The 27,765-nt window shown below is 45.0% G+C and overlaps 1 protein-coding gene across 6 annotated transcripts; it reads left to right on the top strand.

The window, feature by feature from the left end:
• Nucleotides 1-22: 22 nt before the first annotated feature.
• Nucleotides 23-27,752, top strand: LOC109490109. 6 transcript variants are annotated; one of them, XR_004626493.1, is made up of 4 exons: nt 23-124; nt 2,849-3,004; nt 7,018-7,141; nt 21,849-27,752. XR_004626493.1 is itself a non-coding variant. In XM_034664015.1 (3 exons), the coding sequence occupies exons 1-3, from the start codon at nt 12,699-12,701 to the stop codon at nt 26,117-26,119; spliced, it is 618 nt and encodes a 205-aa protein (XP_034519906.1). In that variant the 5' UTR covers nt 11,455-12,698; the 3' UTR covers nt 26,120-27,752. The 6 variants fall into 6 exon arrangements, 1 of the variants encoding a protein (XP_034519906.1); XR_002143341.2 differs by lacking the exon at nt 23-124 and having other exon boundaries at nt 147-3,004; nt 21,849-22,159; nt 24,512-27,752; XR_004626497.1 differs by lacking the exon at nt 23-124 and having other exon boundaries at nt 147-3,004; nt 21,849-24,873; nt 25,980-27,752.
• Nucleotides 27,753-27,765: the final 13 nt, after the last annotated feature.

Raw genomic sequence — 27,765 nt, 5'->3', positions numbered from 1 at the left:
CATATAATGTATTATTTGTTTCAGAGGTACAGGTCTGTGATTCATCAGTCTTATATAATACCCAGTGGTCATTACAACCCTAGTAAAAACTCTTTAAAGTGTAAACTACAAAGATAAAATACAGGTAAGCAGAATATAATGAAAAATAATAAATTAACTGTCCACCATCAAAGCCAACCCCCTAGCTTTAGGGAACTGCTATGAAAGTCTGGGGTTCTCACTCAGAATTTGGGAGGGGAAGTGGGGTTGGCAATGGGCAGCATCAGAAAGGGACTCATCCTTCAGTTTTGCTGGGATGTTACAGGCTTGAGCTTGTGATGGAGGTTAAGATAAGCCTACTCAGAGATGAGCAATTTAAATCATTACCAGCAAGCACATTCAACTAGCTCTATTCATTAATGCAGACAGACATCTGATGGAATTAAGGTATTACCAGGCAGTATTCTGATAAAAACTCAGGAAAACCCAATTCTGGGTATGCCCAGTTCTGCTTTGGATCAGTTACCTCACCTTCCCACAATATCTTTAAGGAGGTATTTGTCCAAAGGAAGGAAAGTAAACAAACTATTATTAGTTGGGGTCTTGTCTCCAATCTCTAATACAGAAAACTAGACTGAAGGTTGGAAGGCTACTTTGTCTGTTATCAGTTAGAACTAAATGCCCTCAGATCCAGCAGGCTATGTAGGAGCCTTGCCTCAACTCTTCCTTATTTCTGATGCCCTAACTGGGGTATCAGGTTTTACTTCTATGACACAAAGAAAGACCAGTTCAACTCACTTTCCTGCCAGCTCCTGGAAAAGAGAATTATTCATTATTTAAAGCAAGGGTTGATGAACTTTTTGTATAAAGAGGCTGACAGTAAATATTATAGACTTGTGGGTCATACAAACTCCGCCACTATAGCACAAAAGCAGCCATAGACTCCGTGTAAGTGAATGGCACGGCTGTCCCAGTAGAGCCTTACTTCTAGCCTGCTGCCCCCTATGCTATATACCATCTTCATTCAATCTAAATAACTGAACCAAAGTTAGTTTATTTGATTTGTTACTTGGGATGTCCAGGTGCTATATCAAATATTGGCTTCTAGCTCCTACTTTAATTGTGCTTCTAATTACAGGGCACGTCTTATTATTACCTTCTAAAATCTAATTTCCTTTCCCTCCCTGTCCTGTATGAGGCCATATTCAACTCCAAAAGGAGACTGAAAGCCTTTAGGAAGATTATGCTTTGTGCTGATATTTATGAAGGCATGGAGCAATGCTTCTGTTTTCTCTGAGGGCAGTGGTAGATCATGAGGCCATTATGAAAAGGCTTCCACCATTGCACTGATACACCCACCGGTTGAAAGGCAATCTTCTCCTTGCTGTTCTGGTTTAGCAGAAACCTCCCATCAGAGGGCAGAGTGGACAAGAAACCAACTGGCTCCAAGAGTAGCAGATAGTCAGTCTCTTATCGGGATGCCAATTGGATGGAAAACTTTCCTGACTTTGAGGTTTTCTGTCATAGGATGACCAAGGACATAAGCCCCTAAAGGCAAGGTGGTCACTTATAATTCCCACCCCTCTTTTTCAAGTTAGTGTTGTCAGGATTGTGGTTGCCGCCTCACCCCAGGGCCAGGAAATAGATCAGGGAGTTTTTCTGGAGATGTAGGGAGACAACAGGATGGAAAGGGTAGAAACAATATTACTGAACTGCAACCATATGTTTGACAAGACTCAGGATCAGCCCCAAGTCTGAAGAGGCCAACGTCAGAGCCTGCACTTGGGCTATATGGAAGCAAGACATCAGGACTGGGACATGAGTTTTGTTCTATTCTTCCCAGAAACGGGGGAAAAGTGGTATTTGATAAGCAAAAAAAGTGGGAAGAAAGAGCTGGCAGACATGCCTATAGGCTTTCCAAAAAAAGGAACTCTAGAAAGCTGTGGCAACTTCTCACAGAATTACCATAAGGCCTCAGGAAAGCCAATAAGGAAATAGTGGTGGCTACAGTGGTGGTGATCACGATCGCTGGGGTGGTGATGGTGGTCCTTCATGTTGATGGTGACTGTGATGGTAGCAATGGTGATACGGTGGTGATGCAGAAGGAACATGGTGATGGCGATGGTAGTAATGGTGATAGTGATGATGTTCATGGTCAAGGTGGTCATGGAGGTCATGATGGTGGTGGTGATGATGATAGTATTGTTGCTGTTTGTACTGGTGGTGGGAGAAAGGGAAAGAAATCAAGACCTCAAGTGGGGGTAATTACATTTTTATTGCCCGGTGCCACTATAAAAACTCCTAGAAGGGAAGTACACAAATTTTGACCTTGATCTCTGCCTCAGAATTCAGTTTGATAACTTTGGAGTTAGGAAAGAAAAACAGCAAACTCACAAGCTTCTATTGATTGTTTAGCAAAAGATAGAGACCTGTGGTAAATGGTTTTTTATTTCAATGGGCTTCTTGATTTTGAAAATAAAGTGTTTTTTAATCCACCTCCACTGTTGATGGAAAGCATCAGGGCTGCCTTACTGTACAGTTCCAGGAAGCTTTCACTCACCAGTGTGACCGGTACTCCCAGAGGACTTTAATGCCCAGAGTGTAGCTCTGCTTAACGCCTTGGCATAACAGCCTGAGGAACGGGACTGAGCCCTGAAGGAAGACCTAAGAAGGCAGAAAGTTCTCAAAAAGGAAAAAAAAAAAATAGGGCAAACAATGGAGAGATAGGCCAGGCCTAAGGCTGGACAGAATCAGGAGGACAGTCCCAACAGTGGACAGCAGTCCATGAACTTAGGAAGGGTGTAGTGTGATACCTACATTTTGAGTTGTTTCCTATTCTGAACTATATTTACCCTGTGTTCTCTGCAAGTCAAGTTTTACAACAGCCTTGAGTCTTAAGGAATGCTCAAAAGAAGCTGTTCTTGGAGTCATGTGAAGGAGTAGGACAAAAACCTCCAGGTGATAGACAATTGAGCCAGGAGAGAGACATCGGGCAAGGACTACTGGTCATCACTATCAAAAACATGTAAGTCCCCTCTGTAGAAATTCAGGGACATATCCTGGCCTTCTCACAAATAAGTGAGATGGGAGGAACTGAGTTATTTCATTGGGTATTAAAGAAGGCTGGAGAACCTGGAGATATTTAGGAATGGTAATATTTACTCATGTTTATTGAACACTTACTGATAATTATTGAACATTTACCGAATGTTAGGCTCTGTATTTAAGTGCCTGATGGGCCTTATCTCAATTTACAGTTGAGAAAATAAAGCCTATAACAAATTATTTTGATCAAAAGAATATAGCCAGTGAGTAACAGAGCCCTATTTAAAACTGTGTGCTAAATTCCAAATTTAGCTCAATCCAAACATTGTGATGATACTTTCCTATCATTAAAGACTTGGGGGGGGGCATACCCCATTGCACATGTATTTATTTACTCATAAATTATGTATATCTTCTTTTCCACTAATAAATTATATATTATAAAACAGACATGAAAATAGAAATAAAGCAAGAAAAAGATGAATAATGTAAAACAAAAGATAAAAAATTTTAAAAACAAGAAATGTTTTTGTATTTATTGAATGTACACAAATGTATTTGTTCTCACTAAAAAAGTACTAATAATAATAGTTGAAAAAAGTATATCACAAAGGTACTTGTAGCCAATAGAAGTCCATCACTGACTATACTTCAGCTAGTAAATATTCCTATTTCCAGATGTCAATCAGTTATCCTTGCAAACTAATATAAATATACTACATTTTTATATATATTGTACATATTATACATACTATATTTTTATATTTTTACCATACAGCTTCAAATTCCATTGAAACTTCATTTAGACAGTATTTAAACAAGAAAATTCTACTTCTGTTTCTGAGAATGCATATGTGAACATTTTTATGTGATACATTTACATTTTTTTAAAGAAGCAGAATAACATAAAATGGAAACACATCAAAATATTCTTTTTCAAAATGCTCTCTCGCAGGTTTCTTGTGAAATGCATAAGTATTTCTCTCTCCTTTAAAAGTGGAAAGTTTCACTTGAAAATACAGTTGAAATGTGTGGAGATTTTTGGTTTGTGTATGTGTGTGTGTTTTTTTTTTCGAAATATCTTCTAGGTCACTCAAATCAGCTACTTGTCATCAGAAAAGAAGGTCAACAACTTTGAAACATTAGAATTTTCTTAAAATAAGAATGCGTAACTGATCTTTAATTTCCCCTTTCTTTGAAGAACTTTGTCATGAGATAACCAGTGAATCTAGGTGCGATATAAAAATTTTTGTGACCACAACCCATCTTACAAATTTTAACAAAAATTGAACTATTTCAGACAGGTTTTGGCAAATATTTTCTGTCAAGGGCTTGCTTGCAAATATTTTAGGTTTTTCAGGCCATGCAGTCTCTGTTGCAACTATTCAACTCTGCCCTTGTCTGAAAGCAGCCATAGGCAATATGTAAACCAATAAGCGTGACTGTATAAATAACATTTTATTTACAAAAAGAGGCATCAGACTGGATTTGGCTGCGGTCATAGTTTGCCAACCCTAGACTTAGGATGGTATCACCTTTAAGCCCACTCAATGAAGCACAGATAACCTGTGATATGTTGCAATCCTCTGAAAGGGAAAAGAGTGCAGATGCCTCCCTCTGCTCGGGAACCCCTCACTCTTCCTTGAGGGGACCACACCTACTGCACGTGACAGGTGCCCATCCAATAGGCCTCTTAGGGTACCAATGTCAGAAAAGGGAAAAGTTGGAGACCCTTAAGATTTTTCTTTAAAATTTTTTAGGCAAAAATGGATGTATTTTTGTCCTTCGTCTCAGTTGATCATTGTTTATACCCCATTTCTGAGATGACTTCAAGTTTCTGCACATCTACCCACAAAAGTAGATCATTGGGATAAAAACGGGAGGTGAAATGAAGGAGAGGGTATGTGGGACCTTTCCTGTCTCTAACACTAGCCCCCTGTCAGATGGGGTAGGCATAATGTGATGGCAGGGTTGCCTTTGAGGAGGAAGGTCTAGAAGTACAGAGATGAACTAAGGGAAGAAGAAATAGAACAGGGCCTGTGTGTGGCCTTTGGGGGGACTTTCTAATGGCCATCCAGACCAAGTCTGTCATGCCTTTACCACACTACATTGTTATTATTTACTTAAATGTAGACTAAGCTGTGAACTCTTTGAGTGTATCTTTGTATCTTTAGTACCATTTTTAGAAACCAGGCGTTGTGAACACTCAGTAATAATGTTCGGTGAGTGAGTGGATGCGGATGTGTGGAAGAAGAGCCACAAGATCTTGGGTCCCGTTCTTAAGGCGTAAGATTAATTTAAGATTATCTAAGACAGACACCTAAACATATAAGGCAGAATATGTCCCCAAAGTGTTGCTGGGCATCACAGCCCCACCCCCTGTGAGGGAAGGAAGTTAATCACTGTGACTCAGCAGAATGGGACATTTCCTCATCACCAGGAGACGAGTTCCATGAAGAGATGTTTATTTATTTATTTATTTATTTATTTATTTTTTAAAGATTTTATTTTATTTGAGACAGAGAACATGAGTAGGGGGAGAGGGGCAGAGGGAGAGGAAGAGCGAGAAGCCGATTTCCCACTGAGCAGGGAGCCCCATGTGGGGCTCAATCCTAGGACCCTGGGATCATGACCTGAGTCGAAGGCAGAGGCTTAACTGACTGAGCCACCCAGGTACACCAAGGCACCAGGTTTTTAGATTGTCTTTTCACAGATAGCCAGAGTGGCAACAATTTTGTTGATTTGATCAATACAGACTTCAGGACTGGAAAATTCTGGTAAAACACAATCTACTTAATGCCAAATTATGTGGTTTGTTTAGACCTACTAAACTGGAAAATGCCAAATTCCTTCTCCCTTGGTGCCACATGAATGTTACCTGCAATGATTAAGTGCAGAATCCCAAAGCATGTCAAGACATCAGCCCGCTGATGGTCTTAGGCAGGCATGGCTTCCCCTGAAGACACGGGTTAATCTTATCTTCTGTATGTCATGTATGTGAGCTGGTGTCAGTTTATGACTAAAGTGTTATTAAATCTGGACATTGTCAATTAAGGTTACCTTTGGTCACACTAAGCTTGGTGGGCTCTTATGTAGGTCTGCTTGCTCTCTCTCTCTCTTCTTCTCCCTCTCCTTCTCAGCTCAGCTTTCCGAAAGTTTCTGCTGAATCAACATATTCACTTGTCTTTGGGGCAGGGAAATGGACCACACAGTTTGAAAGAGAGTGAATAGAGGTGTGAGTAGAATGTGTAAGTAGAAAATTACTTTAAATAGCAAAGGACTCTGCTCAGAGAAAGAAAGCATAAACTCTAGCCCCAGCTTCCCAGAGAGCTTTATCCAAGTTACTTAATGCTTCCAGGCCTCAGTTTCCTCATCTGTAAAGTGAGTGAGTTGGATCTCTACTGCCCCTTCCGACTCTATGATTCTAAGACAAATTAACAAATAATAAATCTATAGCTTCAATCATTAGTACTAAGACCTTGACCTTAGAGACATAGAGGTTTCATGAGGAAAGTCATCTGATTCCAAGCGGAGTGACTCCATAGAAAGATCTCACCAATGGAAGGTGGAAAATCCAAGTTGAAATCCCAGATTATTCCCACGTGTGACTCTGGTCACCACAGATATATTTGCTGCCTGTGATAGAGGAGCCCCTCCCTGGGACAGAGCCACTTTCAGTCTTCATTTCTAGAGCCCCGTCTGAATCATTCGCTCTCTTTCTTTCTCTCCATCTCCACTTGCCAGCGCCCACACCACTCCCCTTTCCCTCCCTCCTCCAAGAATACCAGACAAACTGTGTCCTCAAGAGCCACAAAAGCCTTCCCTGAAACCTTATCCTGAGGGCAAGGGACCCTGATCCTTAGTTAGGCAGCCCTCTGCAGTGACCCACTTTTTAATAACTTCCTCCCCAGCGACCAGGTTCTGCCCCCACAGATAACAGGGCTGCCTTGGGGAGAGGCCTCCTGCAATATTGACTCTGGCTTTCTCTCCCAGGGCTCCTGCTGCTGTCAAGACCAACGGCCAGTGTTCAGAAACCCCTTTCATCCGCACCCAGCCAAGCATTGGTGACACTCAATGCTTGAATGGAGCTTTCAAAACTGCGGTCCACGTGTTGATGGTGAGCTGTTTCTGTCCTGTTTGCCCCTCCTTGGTCAGGTTGTGCTGACTCAGCTTCACATGCAACTGTTCTCTGGGGTGTTACCAGGCCTTTTTCTAATGAGCCGTTTCTCCTTTCTGCGGCCCCACCGAGACTCAAGCCGCAGGCCACTCTACAAAGTCCCCAGGCTCTGCCCCTGCATGCATTCTTGCACCCACCTTGCAGCTGATGGAAATTTTGCCTACAAGCTAGTTAGCTCCTCGTGATTCGACTAGATTCATATTTAATGCGTTTTTAAAATAGATACTGAATGTCATTTCCTTGGCTATTTCAGATTATTAATGGCACATTTTCTTTTAAATAAAACTTTTATATGTACAAATGATTTATTTAACATGGGGAAGATTTTATTCCCAGGAGAGTAGAGGTTCTAAGTCTGATTTGCTGTTCTTCCCTGGCACAGCATTGTAGGAAACCGCAGGGACTGTGCTTGCAATACAGACATCTGAAAAACATTTGATTTTCATCATATTTCTTAAAATTTTACTAGTAGCTGAAGACTCTTATCAGTCCATAATCATAAATGGACCAGAACATAAAATAGCTGTGAGAGCTAAGAAAAACATTCTTGTTGGAACAAGTTCATTCTTAGAAAACAAGGTCTGTTCTAACTTAGAAGGAGGAAAATGAGAATATTGCATATGCCCTGGGAAGTGTTTTTAAAGACGAATCGTATTTTTTTCGGTTCTCTCTCTGAACACTGGTCGGGTCAGTTGTTCAGATATTTGAATGGATTAGAAATGAGTGCACAATCTTCCCAAAAGGATATTTGTCGTAAAAGAAAATGCCTTCTCTGAAACATTTCCTAAACTCCCTCTCCCAGAACCCCAACTAAGCTTAGGCTGTGAAGTGTCCTGACTGACTTTAGGAGTTTGGCACTTTGAACACTGAAAATTCATTCTGGCTGGATCTGTGACATAGAAGGACACATAAAAAGAATTCTGTATGAATATTATGTACTTGTTTATACTGTGAAGCTTCGATTGTCAAAACATGTTTATTAACTAGCTAAGACATGCAATACATAAAAAATGCCAATGTTACAAAAGAATACAGAGTCTCCCTGATTCTCCTCTAACCCCAGCTAAGGCAAAAACTGCTATCAGTTTCTTCTATCCCCCTACAAAGATAATATGTATAATATGTATGGATATTTTAAAAGGTGATAGTATATTGAACACATGGTTCACGCACCTTGCTTTTCTTCACTTTGTTCATCTTGGAGCTCAACCTCATTCTTTTTAATGGCTGCAAAGTATTCTTTGCTATGGATGTCCTAGAATTTACTGATGAACTTTTGGGGTTGCCTGCGGTCTTCTGCTACTACAAGCTGTGCTGTGGCGAATACCCTTATACATACATATACATATGTTTGTATATTCATGCATATGTGCATTATTTGTAGAGACAAAAGTCCTAGAAGTGGGGCCCTTGGGCCAAAGGACAGGGCATTTTAAATTTTGATAGATACTACAATGCTGACCTCCTTAGAGACAACCAATTTACCATCATTCCCCCCATATCTCCTCCCACTCAAAAAACAAAAAGTATGAGAGGACAATGCTTTCCTAATCACTCTGTGCTCTTTGAGTATATGTCTTTGTGGAATTGCTTTAAAAATAGAGAGGTATAGGGGCACCTGGGTGTTTCAGTCAGTTGAGCATCTGACTCTTGATTTTGGCTCAGGTCATGATCTTGTGGTTGTAGGATCAAGCCCTGTTGGACAACTGGCTCAGTGGGGAGCCTGCTTGAGAGTCTCTCCCTCTGCCCCTCTTCCCGCTTGCGCACGTGTGAGGACTGTCTCTCTTTCTCAAATAAATAAATAAAATCTTAAAAAAAATAGAGAAGTATATCTGATAGAGCATGACACGATTAACATAATATTATCATTCAGGTCTCAACTAAACTGCTATTCCCTAAGCAAATCTTCCATGACCATCCAGAACACACATCCCCAGTCACTCTCCATTATCCTTTGTGTTGTCTTCCTACGACTTTTCACTATCAGAAATTACTTCTTTGTTTCTTTGCTTATTTTTCTCCTAACCTGCCACCCTCCTCTAGAAGATGGACCTTAGGAGAGCAGGGAACCTGACCATCTATGTTGTTTACCCAGTACTTTGAACAGTACCTGGCATGGAATCAGCACCCTGTACATGTGTGTTGAAAGAAACTCTGGGTCCAAAGGTACCCTTAGTACCCACGGATGTGAGTTTGCTCTGGAGTAACTTACCGGAGCCCTCCAAGAAACGAGGGGGTGCCAGTGGTGGTAGCGCTTCTCAGAGGAGTTTCTAAGCCATTCTGGAAATGTTACAGGCTATGGAGAAAAAACAAGGCTCACGCCATTCAGGGAAAACAAATGGGGCTGGTGGGAATTAACTAGTCCTTTGACATGGAACTGAAGAAAATTAATCGCATTGTCCTTGGTTCTGGGCAAAATAGGAGACAAGACGGAAAAATAATTAATATTTGTAAAGTGAAGAGTATCGAGCAGTATTGCTGTGACTGTTAGAGAACAGAAAGCTATTCCTTAATGAAAAATAAAGCAGAGGTCTCGGACTTTCAGTGTAGGACACTGTTTTGAGGAAGCTCTGGCAGGCGGTATCTGCTGTGGAGGTGAGTCACTGAACACAGGTAGTCATAAATGAGTGTTCGTCAAAGGGGTGTTGCTAATCCTCTAAGGTTCTTCAGCTGGGGGCTGGGTGTGGCTGGCAGGTTTGGCTGGGCCTAATTAATTAGACTCAGCCGCGAGGAAAACTTTGGTAATGACTGTTGGTATAAACACTTCTTGCTGTGCATTCACTGGCGTGGCACCAGGAAGACATGAAAATGTCATGGAGCTTTCTAGACGTTATATATTCTGGGAGATACAGGGGATGCATGTGAATTTTCCCACTGGAAAATCTTTCCCAGTCTTGATTAATGAAATACATGAAGTAGGTCTGTGTTAATGGCTGGAGAATGTGCATTTTTCAGAATTCTTAGAGAAGTCTGCCACTCCATTTCTCAAATACAAGTGCATCCAGTCTTTCATACATCGGTGCCATGCCAGGCAGGTGGCTGTTGGGTTTAGACCCCCATACTCCCCATTACAGTCACTTCCCCAATTCCTTCAGTGAACGATTAATGTTTTCTCAAGCTGAAGGTGCTAGGAAGGTGCCGTTTCCAAGACAAGTCTTCTAGCTGGCCCCCACTTCCAGCAGGATGGCTGTCTGTGAGCTCCCCCATAGAGCAGTTTTCCAGTCGCCCCAGGCATGGTCCTTCAGCTCTGCAGACACTCGAGGAAGCAGCCATTGCAGAGCGGTCTGTGTGAAGACAGCCTCTCGTGGCGGCTCTCTACTTCTTTCTGGCGGACATACCACCTCCAGGGAACTCATTCTTGGTAGCCTTTCATAGAGTTCCCTGCTCTGGTCTCAGCCAGCCCAGGGACCTAGTGAACTTCTGACTCTGTGGAAGAATGTGGCAGGACGGGGTTACCCCAGGTGGGACAGAACCAGCAGCACCAGGTTCAGGAGACTTTTCCCAAGTCTGCCAAGTGGTTTCTCTTCAGACCCAGGCTCTATGGGTGCCAACTTCCAAATATTGTAACACCTAGCAAAACGGCCCGATAGTCACACAGGACCCTCTCAGGGCTGTGCAGAGCCTCCCCGCCCCCCAGCCTGGGCATTTGAACAAGTGCCCTCTCCAAAGCTGGAAGGAAGTATGATGCCAAGTCGGGCGTGACTGGAGACATTCAAACTTTCTTTGAAACTTGTGATTTCGAAGATGTAAGGACCAAAACTGATCTGAAGGGCTCAAGATGCTCCTCCTTTTCACAGTCACGTATTTTCCAGACCTTCTGTGAAATACCCCTCGAAGAAAAATGAACCACATATTTCTGTGTAAAACAATGTACAAGATTTTTTTAAAAGGTAATTTAAGATTCTCCACTGTATTTCTTTGCAGGTTATCACACATCCCTCTGCCTACTTCAGATTTTCTGCCCAGGAAATCAGAGTTTTCCCACAGATAGCTTCGGTTGCCTAGGGAGAAGGTAGAGAGAAACACAGACTTTCTAGCAAGTGGAATGAGGAGTGATGTTATGATTCCCACTCATAGGATCCACTGATATTCGTTCTGAAACAAAATGCCTTCTAATTAAGAGAGCTGCCCCTTACAAAGGCTCATTTTGCCAGGCCTGGCTTAGAGTTTTAACAACGTCTTCCCTTAAAACGCATACCTAACAAGAACCTGTGCATCGGCTCAGTTTTCCAGAGCTGAGGGCACAACCGTGAGGGCATGGCTTTCTCTGGAAGCCCTCTACAGAACTGTTCTGCCCAGGACTTGTGGACAGGGCGACCGGTGTGCCTACGACTGAGACAAAGCTCTAGTAGGAAAGCCAGTGTCGGGTATTGTCTTAACTTGGACGGTCGTAACAAAACACCATAGACCAGGCGGCTCAAACGATAGAAATGTATTCTCTCACTGTTCTGGAGGCTGGAAGTCTGAGATCGGGGTGCCAAAATGGCCAGATTCTGGGGAAGACCCTCTCTCTGGTTTGTAGATGCCCATCTTGTCACTATATCAGGAAGAGAAATTGAGAGAGACAAGAGAGAACGTGAGACCCCGACCCAAGGGCCCCACTCCAAATACCTTCACACTGGGAGTGAAGGGGCTTCCCTGTATGAATTTGGGTGGGACACAATTCAGTTTATAGCAGGAATTAAAACAGAGGGAGCTTGAACAAACCATTTTACTCCTATATACTTGTATAGACTAAGACAATCTGTAGCAGAGAGGCCATTCTAGATGTGGTCTTCAACGAAAAGCTTTCTTAAGTGACTTTTATCACTGAGGTAGATAAGGAGTCCCGGGCTCACAAAGGCACCAGGCAGGCAGGGCCCAGCTCTTAGCACCGAAGGCTAGCAGAACACGGTCGAGATTCAGCCACCACTTGGCTCAGATTTATTGAGCCCCTGCTATGAGCCAGGCACAGGTCTAGGCACTGGGGACACTGCAGCCAAGAAAACATCAACATTCCCTGCCCTCAAGAAGCTTGCATTTACGTATCACACCGAAGGGCTGGCCCGCAATAATTCTGATACCGGTTTTAGAAAGCTAAGGTGTGGGGGCTCAACCAGTGCAGCATTTTGCAAATGTACGCTGCCCAATGTTTCCCTTCGTCAAGGTTCACGATACCCCAAGAGTATGTGCTGTTCTGAGGCGGTGGAGCTGCCCGGGGTGGGAGCAGAGGAACACGTGCCTAGGCCCCACTGTCCTCTTTGGCGCCATGGCTGACATGCTTGCCGTGCGGCCTTGGACCAGGAAAGCTCCTTCATTGGTGAAGAGGAGATGACGCTATTTGCGTGTATCCTGGGGGTGTGTGTGAATCACCCACCAGTTGGTGTTTGGAAAGACTGCTTCTCAGACGTAAGGACAAGTAAATGAACTGAGCTTTGCAACTCACCTCTGCGCAGCTCACTTGCTCCCTGCCTTTCTGGAGATCCGTGTGTAAACACAGGCCTGTGTAATTAACCTGATGTCAACACCAGCTGTACAAAGGCTCCAGACGGGGGCCAGGTGGCCCAGGAGAGAGAGATCCAGGCCGACTTTGGGAGAGAAGCAGCCCTTTCCTCTGGCTCCTCATTCCGATTCCTTCAAGGGAGGAATGACCTACCAAATGTGGGCAGGTGGTTTCCAGGACTGGTGAGTTGGAAAAGAACAAAAGTTGACCCCTGGGGGGCATTCATTTTCCTAGCCCTGGCCAATCAGTGGCTGAGGGCACTTGTCCAGATACTTCAGGTGGTGGCTGCCCTTGTCTGAATTACCCCCAGTGAGTTCTTTGATACGGTGATGACCATTGTGCTGAGTGGGGCCTGGAAGATGCTCTACCTTTGGTCCCCTGGCTGTTGACAGAGTTGGGGGAGGGGTGGAAGTGAATGGTTAAATTTGTATCCCCCATTTTATCCACTGTTTTTCTTCATTTGGGATAAGAATATTATGATGAAATGATTTATAATGAGGAAAGCAACTTTAAAATGGAAGGCATGAGAGAAAGTCATGCTGTCATTACAGTAACAAAAAATACAAAGGTGAACGCAGTATGAAGTTAAGACATAAAGAGCTTCAAAGATTGTCAGAGAAAGATGTGGCTTTGCTAAGGGATTCTTTCTCCGACACTTTATCAATTTAAAGGGAAACTTTTTTTTTTTTTAGCCAACTTGTTATCCCTCCTCACCTCAAATTGAACGAAAAGCTTATCCCAAGGAAGTAAACCGTCCTAGCAAATGAGGAAATGATTTTGGTTTAAACTAATGTAAAATAGGAGCTGGACTTCTCGATAATTTGTAACTTGTGGCCAACTGCCCACCCTTCCTTCCTTCCCTCCTCCTTTCCTTTTTTCCTCTTCCTTCCCCCTCCCTGCTTTTAGCCATGATTAACAGGTTTTAGTCCTTTAACTAAACCATGACACCTTTCTGACCTCTCTGTCCTCTGAGGTGTTCCAAGTGCGTCACATGCCCAGTGTGACTGAAAAGTAACAAGACAGAGTTCCAGACCTGGCTCTGAAGATAAGTCTCATCACTTTGTAGTCAGGGGGTGGGGGGCAGGGGTTTATCAACATCCAGGGAGGGAGCTGGGCGGGCAGGCAAGTGACCTGGCAGGAATGTGAGTATGTGACAGACAGTGCTCTGGGTTAAGTTCACAATAAGCCCCACTCCCGCTATAGAAAAGCCATCCTTCTAGAAGGCTAAGGAGGTGTGGGTGATGAGGGGTGGGATCAGGAGCTTTGCAGCCTTCTTTGGATGTCTGACTGTGTGTGTGAAATTTCCTTGGAGGTTTCCTGGAGAATTCCTGAGGTGAGCAGTGTCAGAACAAGATAACCAAGCATGGCTTCCATACTTTTGATGTGATTTGAAGTGGTGGGGTTTGGAGCCCACAGCCAAGAAAAAACTCTTGAGACATCTTTGGTGCATCAAAGGTAGTTTTATTAAAGCATGGGAACAGGACCCATGGGCAGACAGAGCTGCAATGGGGTCATGAGGAGTGACTGATTATATAAGATTTTCTATCCTATGGGGGGTGATGTTAGGGCTCCAGGAAATTGAGTCTATAGGCTTCTGGAGATTGCTTTTTTCTTGTAAATCATTAAGACAGTTGCAAACTGATGGAGACTCATGTCCTGCATGGCTGTGATCTCTATCAGTTCACCATTTGTTTTTCCCTTTCCTTTGTTCTTGGGCAGCTAGGAGAGCCTGAGGAATGTCACACAGATCCCACAATGGGGGGGGGGGGCTTTGCAGGGTGTCAGCTTGTGCTTTGCCCTCAGCTTGCCTTCTGCTCCCTCATTGCTTTGAGTGTCGTGTCTTCTTTCCATGGGCCCCAGACTGACCGCGACTTGAGTGGGCGCCTCAGGGCTGCTGCAATTCCCTTCCCTGCGGCCCGAGCCCCCAGGAGACATCTTGTGCCCTGGATTCATAGAAGCAGCCCTGGATGGTGCTGAATTCTGATTTCTATTCCGAGGTTAGCAGAGCTGAGTTCTGAGCTACGCTGCTGGTTTGTTTCTTCCTTCCTATTTATATTTTGTTTGGGCTTAGAGTCAGGTTTTCTAGGCTGATCTGCTTCCCATTCAATGGTTAACTTATGAGTAAATAAACATTAGGAGCTGTGAGTTCCCGCTGGGGGTCTTAGTACCTCAGACTGAGGATTCAAGAATTATGAGCCTTAGAAACGAATGGCAAAGACCCCACGTCCCCTTGCATATGTGAGGACTGCCACAGGTTGTCGGGAAGAACGTCCTTCACACTCTCGCATAGCAGACCTTTCAGCCAGCGCACCAGGCCCAGGACTCCGGCCTCCTCAGTGCTTTTGCTCCTCACTCTGATGGAGAGCTGCTCTGACACACTTTTCTGCATAAAACATACAGTCCGGCCGGAGGGGTGGCCTGGGCGTGAATCCACTTTATGGCTTTCCCAGTTTGGAAACATAGTTGTCTTATTTGGAGTTAACTCTATAATACCACTGACAGTGTTCAATGTGGTCCAGGACATGGGCTTCTTTGTGGACATATCTGTGGGCCTGGGCCCTGAGTTGTGATGATGAATTTTGTAGGGTCAGAATGGTGTCTGAGGAGAGTCACCACCATTTAGCCGTCAACGGGGTGCTGACCTATAGTGGGTTTTTCTAGTATATGTTATCCTCCTTCCCCAAAACTGTAGCATCTGTTCTCAGAAGGTTTAAAATACCAAGCATAGGTTACCATGGGGATCATTACATTTCTTACTACCTAAAAAACTTAACAGAATTACAAGAAGGCAGGGCAATATGTCAATCCTCAGAAAGGCAAGGTAATGGGTACAGGAAGAGTTATTATACTATTTTATGTACTTTTATATATGTTTGAAAGCATTCCTTTCTTTCTTCCTTTCTTTCTTTTTAAAGATTTTTTATTTTTTAAAAATAATCTCTACACCCAATGTGGGGCTCAAACCCACAACCCTAGGATCAAGAGTTACGTGCTCTACAGACTGAGCCAGCCAGGTGCTCCTGTTTGAAAGCATTTAAGTAAAATTTTTAAAAAGATTCTGGCAGTGCCTGGGTGGCTCAGTTGTTAAGTGTCTGCCTTCGGCTCAGGGCGTGATCCTGGCATTCTGGGATCGAACCCCACATCAGGCTCCTCCGCTATGAGCCTGCTTCTTCCTCTCCCACTCCCCCTGCTTGTGTTCCTTCTCTCGCTGGCTGTCTCTCTCTGTCAAATAAATAAATTCTTTAAAAAAAAAGAAGATTCTGAACACCCATTTGAAATGATACAAAGACATTTGGCATGTGCAAATTCTTACTCAATACTAATGAGAACTATCATTAACTGAGCACGTAGCCTTGGATCAGAGAACCTTGTGCCAGGCCTTTATGTGCATGATTTCCACGTGCACAACAACCCAGCAATTAATCCGATTTACAGGCAAGACTCAAGGAGGCTAAACGCTCAGCTCAAGCCACGTGTCGAGTAACAGAGTACAAAATGCAACAAAAATCAAACACAGATCTCCTTCTCTAAGAAGCACAATCTTCTACAACCCCACGAGACCTGCAGCTTTGTGTGGGTGTAGAGTGCAGTGATTCCCAAGCCCAGCTAGTCACAAAAATGACCCAGAGCACCAACTTCTAGATTTCTCCCCCAGAACCTCCAGGTCAGCAGTAAGGCTGGGGAGGGCAGGTTTTATGCACACGCTCCCACTCCAGTGATTTTCATGGGGAGGAGAATTTAGGACATTCTACCCTGCCCCTAAAAAGAAAATTGTTCCTACAAAGTGCCCCCCTCTTTAGAGGTTGTCTTTTAAAATGTATGGTTTCATGTCAGCATAAAACATTACAATACAATTCGCTTATTACATAGCCTTGTTTTTTCCCTGTTGGGAGAGAATGTCCTTAGAGTAGGGACATTTGGGGCAGGGGAGTCACTGAGAGGTGGTAAAAGGTTGCAAAAAAGGAAGGTGGGGAAATTCAGTGTCCTTTCCTTCACAATTTCATCTAGCACCAGCCAACACCACACCCCTATGGGTGTCTGTTTGCTCTTTATACACTGTAAAATCTAAAAAGAAAAGAAATATCTTTGAAAGAGAATACTGTGCCCCATTACGGCAGAGGGTTTGAATCCAGTAATCAGTTGTATTTTTCAAAGGATGGTTTTGATATTTAGATCTTCTTCCTTGATGCCTCTTCCTTGTCTGGTGCAAGAAGTGTTTCTAAATGGATGCAAGGGTCAGTTCCAGGCCAGAAAGAACAATGGGCATATTAGAATTGCCAAGGGTCAGAAACTGAAGCGTTTCACATCATAGGTCTGCGTTCCAGGAAACTGAAATTCCTGAGCTCTTTGGAGATACTGGCATTCAGAGAGGCATGGATGATTCCAGCTTCATTTTAGGCCTCGGGGGACTGCACTGGGTCGTGAAAATCTGCACGAAGGAACACACACACCCTATCTGTGAAAACCACATAATCTCAGTGACTCCGACGGTCTTGAAAAACATTTATGCTTCCCAATACCACATCCACCCCCACTAAGAAGGATCCAGAAGGGCCTCTTAATTCGCCCTGTGAGAGAAGAAAACACACAGTGGATTTCCCCCTCCCGCTTGTTTGCTTGTCAAGGTTAAGAAAACAGTGAAGCCGATGGCTTCTTCTCTCAACCAGCTGAACCAAGGGCAGGGGAGCAAATGAAAGTGGGATCCTCAGTAATGCCCTCATCTGACCTCAAGTCCAAAGACGATGACCTTCTTCAAAGGAAGAATTCTTTGAATGTGTCCTGTGTACTCCTGAGACAGGGGATGAGGGCAGCTGAGGTCTGTGGGCACCTGGAGTAGGAGTGGATCTTATGTCCTTCCAGCCAGGATGCCAAGTGGGCCAGAGAAATGTAGCTGTAGGAATCAGACCCACCACGGAGATGTCGGGGGCCGTTATTAGCAATCACCCTGAAAAGAGTGCATTGTCAACCACTGTCCCAGACTACCCCCTTCCGGGCCCTGACAGGGACTCTGAAGGCATCCAGTAGAAGCCCCAGCAGTTTCAACAGACAACCACCTCAGAACCAGTTCTAAAGTTACAGAATCTCAGGCCTGGAAGGCACCCCAGAGCCACATTATTTTGCCGGGTTCTGGGATAAGACGGATCTTGAAAGTAACATTTCTGCTTATCCTTTTATGCCCTAAGAAGTCTCCAGGAAGCCACTTTTGAAAAAAGCATTTCTAAATGATGGTACCTACTAACCTGTTTTATTAGATAGGTGTCACCAAGCCTATGACCTTTTCTTAATACCTGGACATCACCCTGAAGCTTCAGTTTTCCCATCTGTGAAATGGGGCAAATAATAGCTCCAACCTTACAGGGTTGCCAGGATTCAATGAGACCTGACGTGGAAAATGCTAAAGTGCGTACTTAGCACCGTGCCTTCCCCACCGCCCGTGTTAATCAAAGAGCAGCAAGAACCAGGACACCGCTGCAAACACCACTGCAGTCTTAGCAGCTCAAACCGTCGGGTGTCTTCTCTGCCAGCAACATGGTGACTCACCGCCACGCCCCAATCAGTCTGTTATTTCTTATCTACCTCGGACTGCGGAGCTAGAAGATTCAACCACGACCCCAACCACATGTTTATATGCTCAATTAGGATCTATATCCCTTCAAATGGGCGGTTGAATGTACAGCTGTGTGAGTGCTTTATCGGATCTGCAGAAACTTTTCCCCACCCAAGAACACAGTCTGTATTTCGAAGGGTTGAATACATCATACATCAGCCATCCAGGGTCTAGACGGGTGAGCTGTTACTGTATTTATTATACCCTACTTATACAAGGTCATATTTCTCTTTAATGCTGGGAAGTTACTCTCTTTCCATCTGCTGGCAAAGAGACACAGGAGAGGACACTGGAAGTGAGGTATTGTGATCAATGTAAACCAAAACCGTGGCTCCTTGAAGCACCTTCCAGATTAGGGATATCAGAGGTTTATCAAACCAGGAGAAATCTCTAGCCTTGGCTGTGCAAAATAAATCTCCCAGAGGAATGTCTAGGTCTGGTTCTGTAAGAAGGGTAATGGAAAACAGTGATGTGTTTCTGAGTCGGAAGTTTGGCGTTGTCAGTCTTCATAAGGGGGTGAGCGTAATGTGATAAAATTTTCTGTTATGGAAGCAGACAGAGAGGGATTTGCTTTTGTACTGAACTGTGGTTGATTTTGCCAGCCCAGCATCATTCGCCCGTTGTTGTTGTTGTTGTTGTTATTATTGTTGTTATTGTTACCCCCACCTAGGCTAGGGATAAGCACGTGACTTAAGCCTGGCCAATCAGTACCATATTTGAAAGAGATCGCAGTGATTGGTTGAGAAATAAATATTCTAGCCAACAGGAAGCCCCCTGGGATTTTTGTTGGTGCTAAAGGGGAAGAGGCAGTCTCTTTCTCTTCAACTGGAAATTCAAGCCTGGAGCTACTGGTGGCCATCCCACTCCCACAGGAGGAAAGCTGATCTGAGAATGAGAGGGAACCCTGGGAACATCACTAAAGCACTTCCATCCAGCGACATCCAGACTTTTCGGTTATATGTGCTATAACATTCGGTTATATGTGCTATAACATTCTCTTTTATTTGATTTTTCCTGAGACAATTTAAGGTAGATTTCGGTCACTTGCAACTGACAGATTTCCAATCATACATTCTGATAATATGTAGCACCTGACTCTGTGACCACGTGGTAGCCAGCCTCCAAGATGGCCCCCAATAAACGTTGCCTCCTAGCATTCCTGGTATTCACGGAGTAGAACTCCCTCCCACCCCAAATTAGGGCTGGTCTGTGTGACGACAGAATACAGCAGAAGTAGAAATCCGTGACTTCAAAGGCTCGAGCCTCTCATTCTAGGGCAAACCAGCCACCATGTCATGAGAACACTCAGGAAGCCTGTGTGAAGAAGTCCACATTGAGAGCACTCAGGCCTCCTAGCAATAGGCAGCACCAATTAGCCAGGTGGGTGAGTGAGCTACCTTGGAAGTGGACCTCCAGCCCCCGTCACACATTCAAATGAACGCCGCCCCGCTGGTATCTGGACTACAAGCCCATGAGAGACCCTAAGCTAGAGATACCCTACAAATTTGGTCCCAAATTCCTGACCCACTGTGGGAAACTGTCAGGGATAATAAATAATTGTTGTTGTCTTAAGCCAGTAAATTTTGGAGGAATTAGTTACACAGCATTAGGTAAGTGCCAGGCTCTTCTGCTCCGTCTCATCTCCCAGGGAGAAACACAAGATACTGCAACGCATATGTGCCGGGCTCTTGTCCTTCAAATCTCACACCGTTTTTGAGAGTTCCCAGAAGGGAAGTAGTTGCCATAGTGGAGTCCCTACCATCAGGCACTCTCACCACTCCTGAGTGCCACCATCACCTCTGCTGGGCACCGCCATCACCTCCCTGGGGACCAGTGTCTCTGCCAAGTGACCAGACTGTCCCCGGGAACTAAGGCCTCCCTCAAATTCCTAAAGCAGAACTCGGGCCTCAGGGACATTTATGAGCTCAGGGCTCACCATGTCCTCTGCAGTCCTGGGGCTGCTTCTTGTCCTCTCTCGGTGACGTCACTTTAACTTTGGACTTGCCCAGGAAGTTTGGAATTTGTCATTTTGACCATACCAGATGATAGCTCAGAAGTCCAGCTTGGCCAGTTTCTCTGCCATCATTGGAACAAACAGCCTTTTCTCTGAAGCAGAGCAGCCTAATAGAATTTTTTGCGAGGGTGGAAATGTTCTGTATCTTCTCTATTCAACACAGTAGCCACTGGCTGCATGGGTTTACTTAGCACTTGAAATGTGACTAGTGCGATATAAGAGGTGAAGTTTTAGTTATACTTAAACCGTCACAGATGACTAGTGGCTTCTGTACTGGACGGCACAGCTGTGGATGCAATGGTTGCCGAGCAAAAAGGTTTTCATCTTGAGCACAGAGTTTGCACTGAGATAAAGGTGACTGTAGAGCAATGCTTTAGCGCCAGTATCTTACCCAATTTGAATGGAAGTTTGACTTTCAGTGCTTCCTCCCACCTTCCCCTCAGGACTCAGACAGGAGCCCAGGATTGACTAATCCCACCATCTTTCAGACGTGCCCACACACAACTGAATCCCGGTGACGGGTGTGGCCCTCTTTCAGATGGATACCCTGCTACAGTGAAATCTGGCATCTCAGGGTGGGAGAGGATCTGGAAGCTTCTCTAGTCCAAGCTTCCATAGACCCCTCACTGCTTATGATTCCATAACCATTCACTGAGCAGTCTCAACTCAGCAGGATAAAACATGAAATGGTTTTCCTTTTTCTAATCACTACCTTCAAATTTGATTTGTTTCTAGCCAAACAAAACAAACTAACAAAAAATGAAAAGCTTCTCCCTTAGCACAGCTCGGGCAGATTCCATTACTCTCTTGTCACTTGCAGTCCAATTAAAAACCTCATTCATGTGCTGAATTCAGAATTCTCTGTCAGGCTCCTTCTCTTGCTCAGTGTTAAGCTCCCCCAGGCTGCTGGGGTAGGAAGGGGGAGGGAAGAAGGGACACAGGGTTCCCTGATGTGGGCGAGCTAGTTTGGTGAGGCCTCTCCTGCTGCCTCCCAGTTTTGGGGCTGGGTTCCTTTGCCAGGGGGCAGCCCTCTGGGTGAATCCTGGCAAGACAGCTTAAGACCAGCGATCTTTCTGGGTACAGACCCCCTGCCACCATCTCCTGCTCTGGTAGGCCAGGGGGAGATCTGCAAGTCCACAGCCTAAGCAGATGTCTACCTGGCCAGTGAGATGCCACCCTCCCTGCGGCCCCTCCCCCCACCTTCTTCACCCTGCTGCAGGAGTAGGCGGTGGGGGCAGGGAGGGAATCACTTCTCACTGTGAACTCTGCCCAAGGGGGTTGACCTTGATGACTCCTCCTGCTCCCCCCCCACCATAAAAGGAGCATTGAGGTGCTGGTGGTGGCTGGTGGTGACTGTGGAACCCAAAATGCTGTCTCACAGGAAGCCCAGGGAAGTGAGGGGCAGGGGAGGAAGCAGATCCGGCTTTTGGTTTCTGGTAAGTCTCTTGAATGTGAGGCATTTAGCACATCTTCTGTTCAGCTGCGATGCTAACTGCCAGTTGCAGAGTAACAGGAAAACTTATTCCACCCTCCCCTTTCCCAGTTTTGTCTGCTGTAGGTTGTCTGGAGCAGGAAGTGTGGAGCTTGGAGGAGCTGCCTGGTGGTCCCAGGGGAGCTGCTGGCAGAAGGACCATAGGCAGCAGGCAGCGCTGGCCCCGGGGTCCTGGCTGACGCTTGGAAGCTGGACAGAGAGCGCAGCACTGCGAGCAGTAGCTCCTGGCTTTCCAGACCATGACCCCCCTGTTCCAGTGTCCTCACGATGGGCAGTGGCTGGGCAGCGGCTGCCGTGCCCCGGCAAGGCCAGGCAGAGGGCCCCCAGCACCCTGCTCTCTGCTAGTCTCTGTGGACTCACAGGTGGGCAGTGGGGGAATGTTCCAGCCTTAAGTGGTGTAACCCTTTGGGATCGGAATGCCACTTCTGGGCACAGGGTGGCTCAGGAACCAGTGGTGCTTGAATCTCGCTGTGAAGCAGCCCTAAAGGGCGGATGTGGGGGGCAGAGCCTAGAGCAGGGCTTTCTGGGGGGACCGTGGACGCCGACAGAGCTGGCGAGTTCCCAGGGGTTTGTGGGTGTGGGTGATCTGCATCACACTCAGTCCGCCAGTGACCTGCACGCGTTACCGGGCTGAACGCGAAGCTGTGGATGGTCTTCCTGACTTGCACACTCAGTTCTTGTACTCAGACACCCGCAGCGGCCAAGAGCCCGGGAGTGACGGTTCCGGACTGGTGCCAACATCCCTCTGCCTCCCCTCGACCTGAACCACCATCCTGTCCCGGATAGCGAACCCTGTCCCCACACTGCCCAGGAGGAAACAGCCCCTCTGCCCTTTTATCCATCTCTTTCTCCATCCTCCCCTTCCTTTTTAAACCTCAAATAGGAGGAACAACTCACGCCATACCCACCATTCTCAGGGAGGCTCACTGCATTGATTCCAGGGTGATTTCCCGAGCTAGCCTATATTTTGAAATATCTGGCACTTGTCTCCTAAGGAACAGAAAAGGAAAAGAAAATACAAATTAAATCTGCAGGACATGGCTCTGCTCCCTATGCACACATGAATAAGAGAAAGGAAAAAACACCACTGCTCTTAAAGCAGTACCCTCAAGCTGACTGTTGGCAGTCTTCTCGCAGCCTGAATATGTCCCCATTCTCAATACCATCTGTTCTCACACACCTGCGACCTTTAAATAGGCCAAACGTTCCTGTGGCAATAGGTAATAGGAACGATTTCTATAAGCAACAGACCCCATCAGGGAAATGTGGTTTCTTTAGACTCACTGGATTCTGGAACTTATTTATAATGTATACAGAAAACATTCCAAATGAATTCTTAGTAAAAGATATAAAACATGGTTGCCTTGCATCTTTATTAAAAAGAGGCTATAGAGCTGAAAGCTGGGTCAACCATTTTTTCCCCCTCTCAACTGAATTGTTTTTTCCTTGTTGTTTGGCTAACTTCAGGAAGATTTTCTTTTTTCCTAAAAAAAAAATGTTGGTTCTTAAAGATGAGAAGGTTTCACTCACTGCACTCAAGATCACATTTTAATTAGAATTATGGGGCATTTTAGATTGTTCATTTTCTCATAATAGAGCCATGAAACAGTAATGTCCCATTTTATGTATGAGCAGACTGAGGCATGGAAATTTCAGAAAATTTCTCCAAGGTTGTATAATCACTGAGTAACCTAAGATTTTCAGTCATCATGCTCTCCCAAATATTTAAGCAGTTATGCCACTGTTGACTTTCTGACTAGCTGAGATGTTTTCCTTTGGCTCTTGATGCCAACTCTTTGATCAATGTTATCATTTTATTTTAAGTTCTCTTGGAAAGGTTTAGATTAATAAGTACGTTAACTGGAAGTATCTTGACTTTTTTTTATAGTGACTTAAGGAAATATTTAAGTAAAATGTCCGGCTTTTGTCTCGACTTTTTATGTTTTGATTCAGCATTTATCTTACTGGCAAATCACATTTCTAACTGCTTCTGTTTTAAATGGGAGACCTTACTAGCCTCCTGGAGTAAACATTTTAAGATACTTACCACACAGAATCCCCTCCTCAATGTTTATCTTCTATATGAATGGATTTTCTTTTATGTTGTGCTTTCACGTGTCTGAGTAACACTTTGTGTGTTCTTGAATTCTTTTCCTGTTTGGTTGTCTTTGTTTTCCCTAAAGCCACCCAGATTTTCCCTCTTTTTCTACAGACGCATAGTCCACTGGCACGCTGTTTATTTTTCTTACTTCTTTTCTTTTTCTTTAATCTGTAGTGTGTGCCCTGCAATAGGAACAGGGGATTTAGAAAACGGCGGCATTTTTGGCCTTGGTCACAGCAGCACCAAACAACACCTCCAGAGAGTAAATGTTTGTGCTTCCAACTGCTCCACATTCTCAAAATTCGGGCCCGCAGTGTAGGTGGGGGCTTGTCATGTTTCCTACAAGATTAGGAAGTGAAGTCGTCCCTGGTGCCTGTGTGGGGGGCACCCTGGAAAGCTCTCCAAGGCCATCTGCTCTGTCAGAAACTGGTAGGAATCTTTTCTTTCCAGAAACCTCTTTGTGTGGTTCCTGGGACATGGCATCTGAGGAATGTGGGTGCCTCGCCTACCTGCTGTCCTTTGACCCAACCTGGGAGTGCTTGCCCCTACCTGACTTCTCTGAGTCCCCATTTCACTCTTTTAAATAAATCACCAAATTGCCCTTCTCTTTTAGGCTGTGGCAGGTCCAGACTTCAGCCTGGAGCAGTGGGGAGTGGTCTGAAACCATGGGGACCACCTAGAAGGCACAGAAGCTTTGGCAGGTTGAGCGCGAGCTAGTGGCACGCTAGCATGGCATCGGGAGAGACAGAGAGAAGACAGATTCTAGGATCGAAAAGATTCTAGAAACCATCAAGTTCAGCAGTCCCCAAAGCTGGTCTCCACACGGGGAGACACTGTCATTGTCAAATGACCCACAGAAGGAAGTGCTGGAGGCAGGGGAGGGGACTTGCAGAAATGGATTTCTGGTCTCCAGGTTTACCAACCACTGGGAATGCAGCCCTCCCCCGATCTCCTGTCAGGTGAAGCCCAGAACAGGTGTGTGTGACTTTGCCAACATCTGTGACTGTTTAGTGACAGAACTAGAATATACATTCTCCCAAATTATTAATCCATTATTCCTTCTAGTACAGCGCAGAAACAATGTACCGCAACCGTGCTTGGGGGAGGAGGAGGGATGTTATGCTAACATCATAATAAGAGCAAAAGCACCAAGCAAAAGCTCAAGGTAAAAAGGAAAAGGGGCAGCGGGGGAAGAGGAGGTCCAAGGCAGATCACAGGGCGCTGTTCCTATGCAAACCTGAAAGCATACAGAGGCCAGGAGTGCACACAGATCACACTAATTCAATCCAGATCTGGGAACTTATTGCCCTGAATACGTATGTTTATAGCCCCTGCTTCCTCCTCCCTCCCTTGCAAGGCTTGGGCTGGTCCTGGTGTGTGAGGTTAGAGAAATTCAATGGGAAGGTTTAGACACCCAGAGCCAAGATCATTACAACTCTTGCGCTCCCAGCACAGAAGTGAGGGGAGGAATGTATGATGCAGTTGTGTTTTGTGTTTAAGAAAGAAGAAGAAGAAAAAAAAGCCTGTGTGGTCCTGAAGGAAAGAACATTTTAGGTCAAATATTAGGAAAAACTTGCTAACACTAGAGCCATTCCTCTGAGGATCTGAGAATTTCCTTTCCTGCCATATTCCGATCATGACTTTTTTTTTTTTCCTCACAGCAGTGCAGCAACAAGGCAGAAACTACCATTTGCAGGACAAATTCGGGTCAACCTTTGGGATGTCTGTCTTGCTTCTGCGCTTTAAGAAATTTGTTCAGTCACTGTAGCAGGCCTGCAGCCCGAATGGCCTTTCCCCCAGTTTTAGTTAGCCCCAAGCATCACTGCTATTCAGGAATGGGATCCTCTTTTAACCCTTCAGAGGGTGCCAGGGCAAAGTCCTCAGTGTATTCATGAGTCAAGGAACAGCATCTCTGGCGTGGAGATGTCTGGCAGGCTGGAATTTCTGGATGGCTTTTCCCATCGTAGGGATTCAAGCAAACCATTGTCATTTTCCCTCTCTAGCAGGAGAAAGAAAAATCCCAGCCCCTTAGAGCATATTCGTTCTGGCTCAAGCACATGGGTTTTCTTTCCTGGAAACAGGGACTGGCTCAGTGAGACGCCCCCAGAGTTGTGCTTTGTGTTGCCAAGACGCCCGTTCTGGCAAGCTACAGAGGAAAGAGGCTGCTGGAGAGAAGAAGTCTCGATGCCCCCCAGAAGGACACAAAACCTTCATTATTTAATAGTTCTCCAGCATCCGAGAAATTTTATCCCAAGGAAAAGGCTTCGATAACTTCATTAATAGGAGTATTTTAAGAATTGTAAGTAGAAATTAGATCACATTAAAAGGTGCATTTCTAAGCCAAGTACAAGTTAAGTTGCCTACCGAGCTAAAGAGCGCAACAAGCGGGCTGTGGATCTGCACGGTTGTGTGTCTGTAACTGGCAGCACGTGGACTGGGTGAGCCAATTTCCCAGTCCCCCGGCCCAAGGCCTCACAGGCGCCCCAGCACCGGGACACTCCAAAGGCTCTTCTGTAAAGCCCCACCGTGACAGCTGTGCCTGAGGCAAAAGCAACATTGATTCAGGGGAGAGGCCAGACCACGGTGTGACACAGAACTCAGTCTCTTCAACAATCACTTCATCTCCAAGGTTTCTGCTAGGAGCCTTCATTGGCTGCACGACCACCTAGGGTAGCAGTTCTCTGAGGGTGGGCTGCAGACCCTTGGGAGGTCCAACCCTATTGCAGGTGGCCCATGAGTCAAAGCCATTTTCATGATAATATTAAGATGCTCTTTGGCTCACTTCACCGTACTGACATTTGCATTGATGACATAAATGCCATGGGGGAGAAAAGCATCAGTGCCTTAGCATGAGTCAAGGCAATGGCACCAAACCGTTCCAGTGGGCACTGATTCTTCACTGCCTCACACCTGCAGTCCGGAGACACCCCTGCTCATTTCCTTTAAGAATGTTCTTGGGGAACCATAGGAAATACTCATTTTATTAAATCTCGACCTTTAGGTACCGGTCTTTTTAAAGGTCCATGTCATGAAATGGGAAATACCCTGGAAAACTCTGCTGTATTCCAAAGTACCACGTTTGTCCCGAGGAAAAGCAGTGGTGCAATTGTTTGAGTTACCAACTAAACTCGCTGCTTTTCGAGGAGCACTACTTCTACCTGAAGGGATGACCGAGAGACACATGACAGCTATTCAGACTTGGATATTGGGCAGACATTTTCTCAAAAGTTGGCAAGTGAGCCCATCACTTCAAAGAAAATAACTGGCAGTATTTGCTGCCAGTGGTAGAAATGAAGGCTTCAAGCAAAAACTGGAACTTTGGAAAACTTGTATCAGCTCCCGCGAGCTTCACAGCTTTACCACTATTTAAAGACTTTACTGATGATATCAATTGTGATCTTGATAAACGCAACGTTTGATACTGTATGAGTAATGTCTCAACATTGGGAATGTCAGCATAACTCAGTGAATCAACATTTTCCAAATGACCAATGCCTGATGCTACAAAATTATGCATGGGTAAAGATCACTTCAAAACATAAGACAGACCAATGGATTCTAATGCAATCGAGATGAAACTGTTATTCATTTGATTTCAGGTTCCACACTGCAACTAACTTTTAAACAAACTACCACTTGTGCAGTTTGGGTATAGTATCAAAGAAAATGCAGTTTTCTGCAAAGGCTCATAAAATACCCCCCTCTTTTCCAATGATATATCTGTGTGGAGTCAGATTTCTTTGTATACTTCAACCAAAACAACACATCACAACAGATTGAATGCAGAAGCAGAGAGAATCCAGCTGTCTTCTATTAAGCCAGATGTTAAAGAGATTTGCAAAAATGTAAAGCAAAGTCACTCTTCTC

Source organism: Ailuropoda melanoleuca, chromosome 1, assembly GCF_002007445.2.
Source record: "Ailuropoda melanoleuca isolate Jingjing chromosome 1, ASM200744v2, whole genome shotgun sequence".
Classification (NCBI taxonomy): domain Eukaryota; kingdom Metazoa; phylum Chordata; class Mammalia; order Carnivora; family Ursidae; genus Ailuropoda; species Ailuropoda melanoleuca.
Note: the sequence above shows the minus strand (reverse complement) of the source record. Positions and strands in the feature narration are given on the sequence as shown.

Excerpts from the sequence above, each read along its gene's own strand:
- LOC109490109 (XM_034664015.1), top strand. The coding sequence starts at position 12,699 with ATGTCAACACCAGCTGTACAAAGGCTCCAGACGGGGGCCAGGTGGCCC. Across the intron at positions 12,866-21,848 it reads GCAGGTGGTTTCCAGGACTG|TTTTGTCTGCTGTAGGTTGT; the intron begins GTGAGTTGGAAA and ends CCCCTTTCCCAG. Across the intron at positions 22,160-25,979 it reads TAGTCTCTGTGGACTCACAG|GGACTGGCTCAGTGAGACGC; the intron begins GTGGGCAGTGGG and ends TCCTGGAAACAG.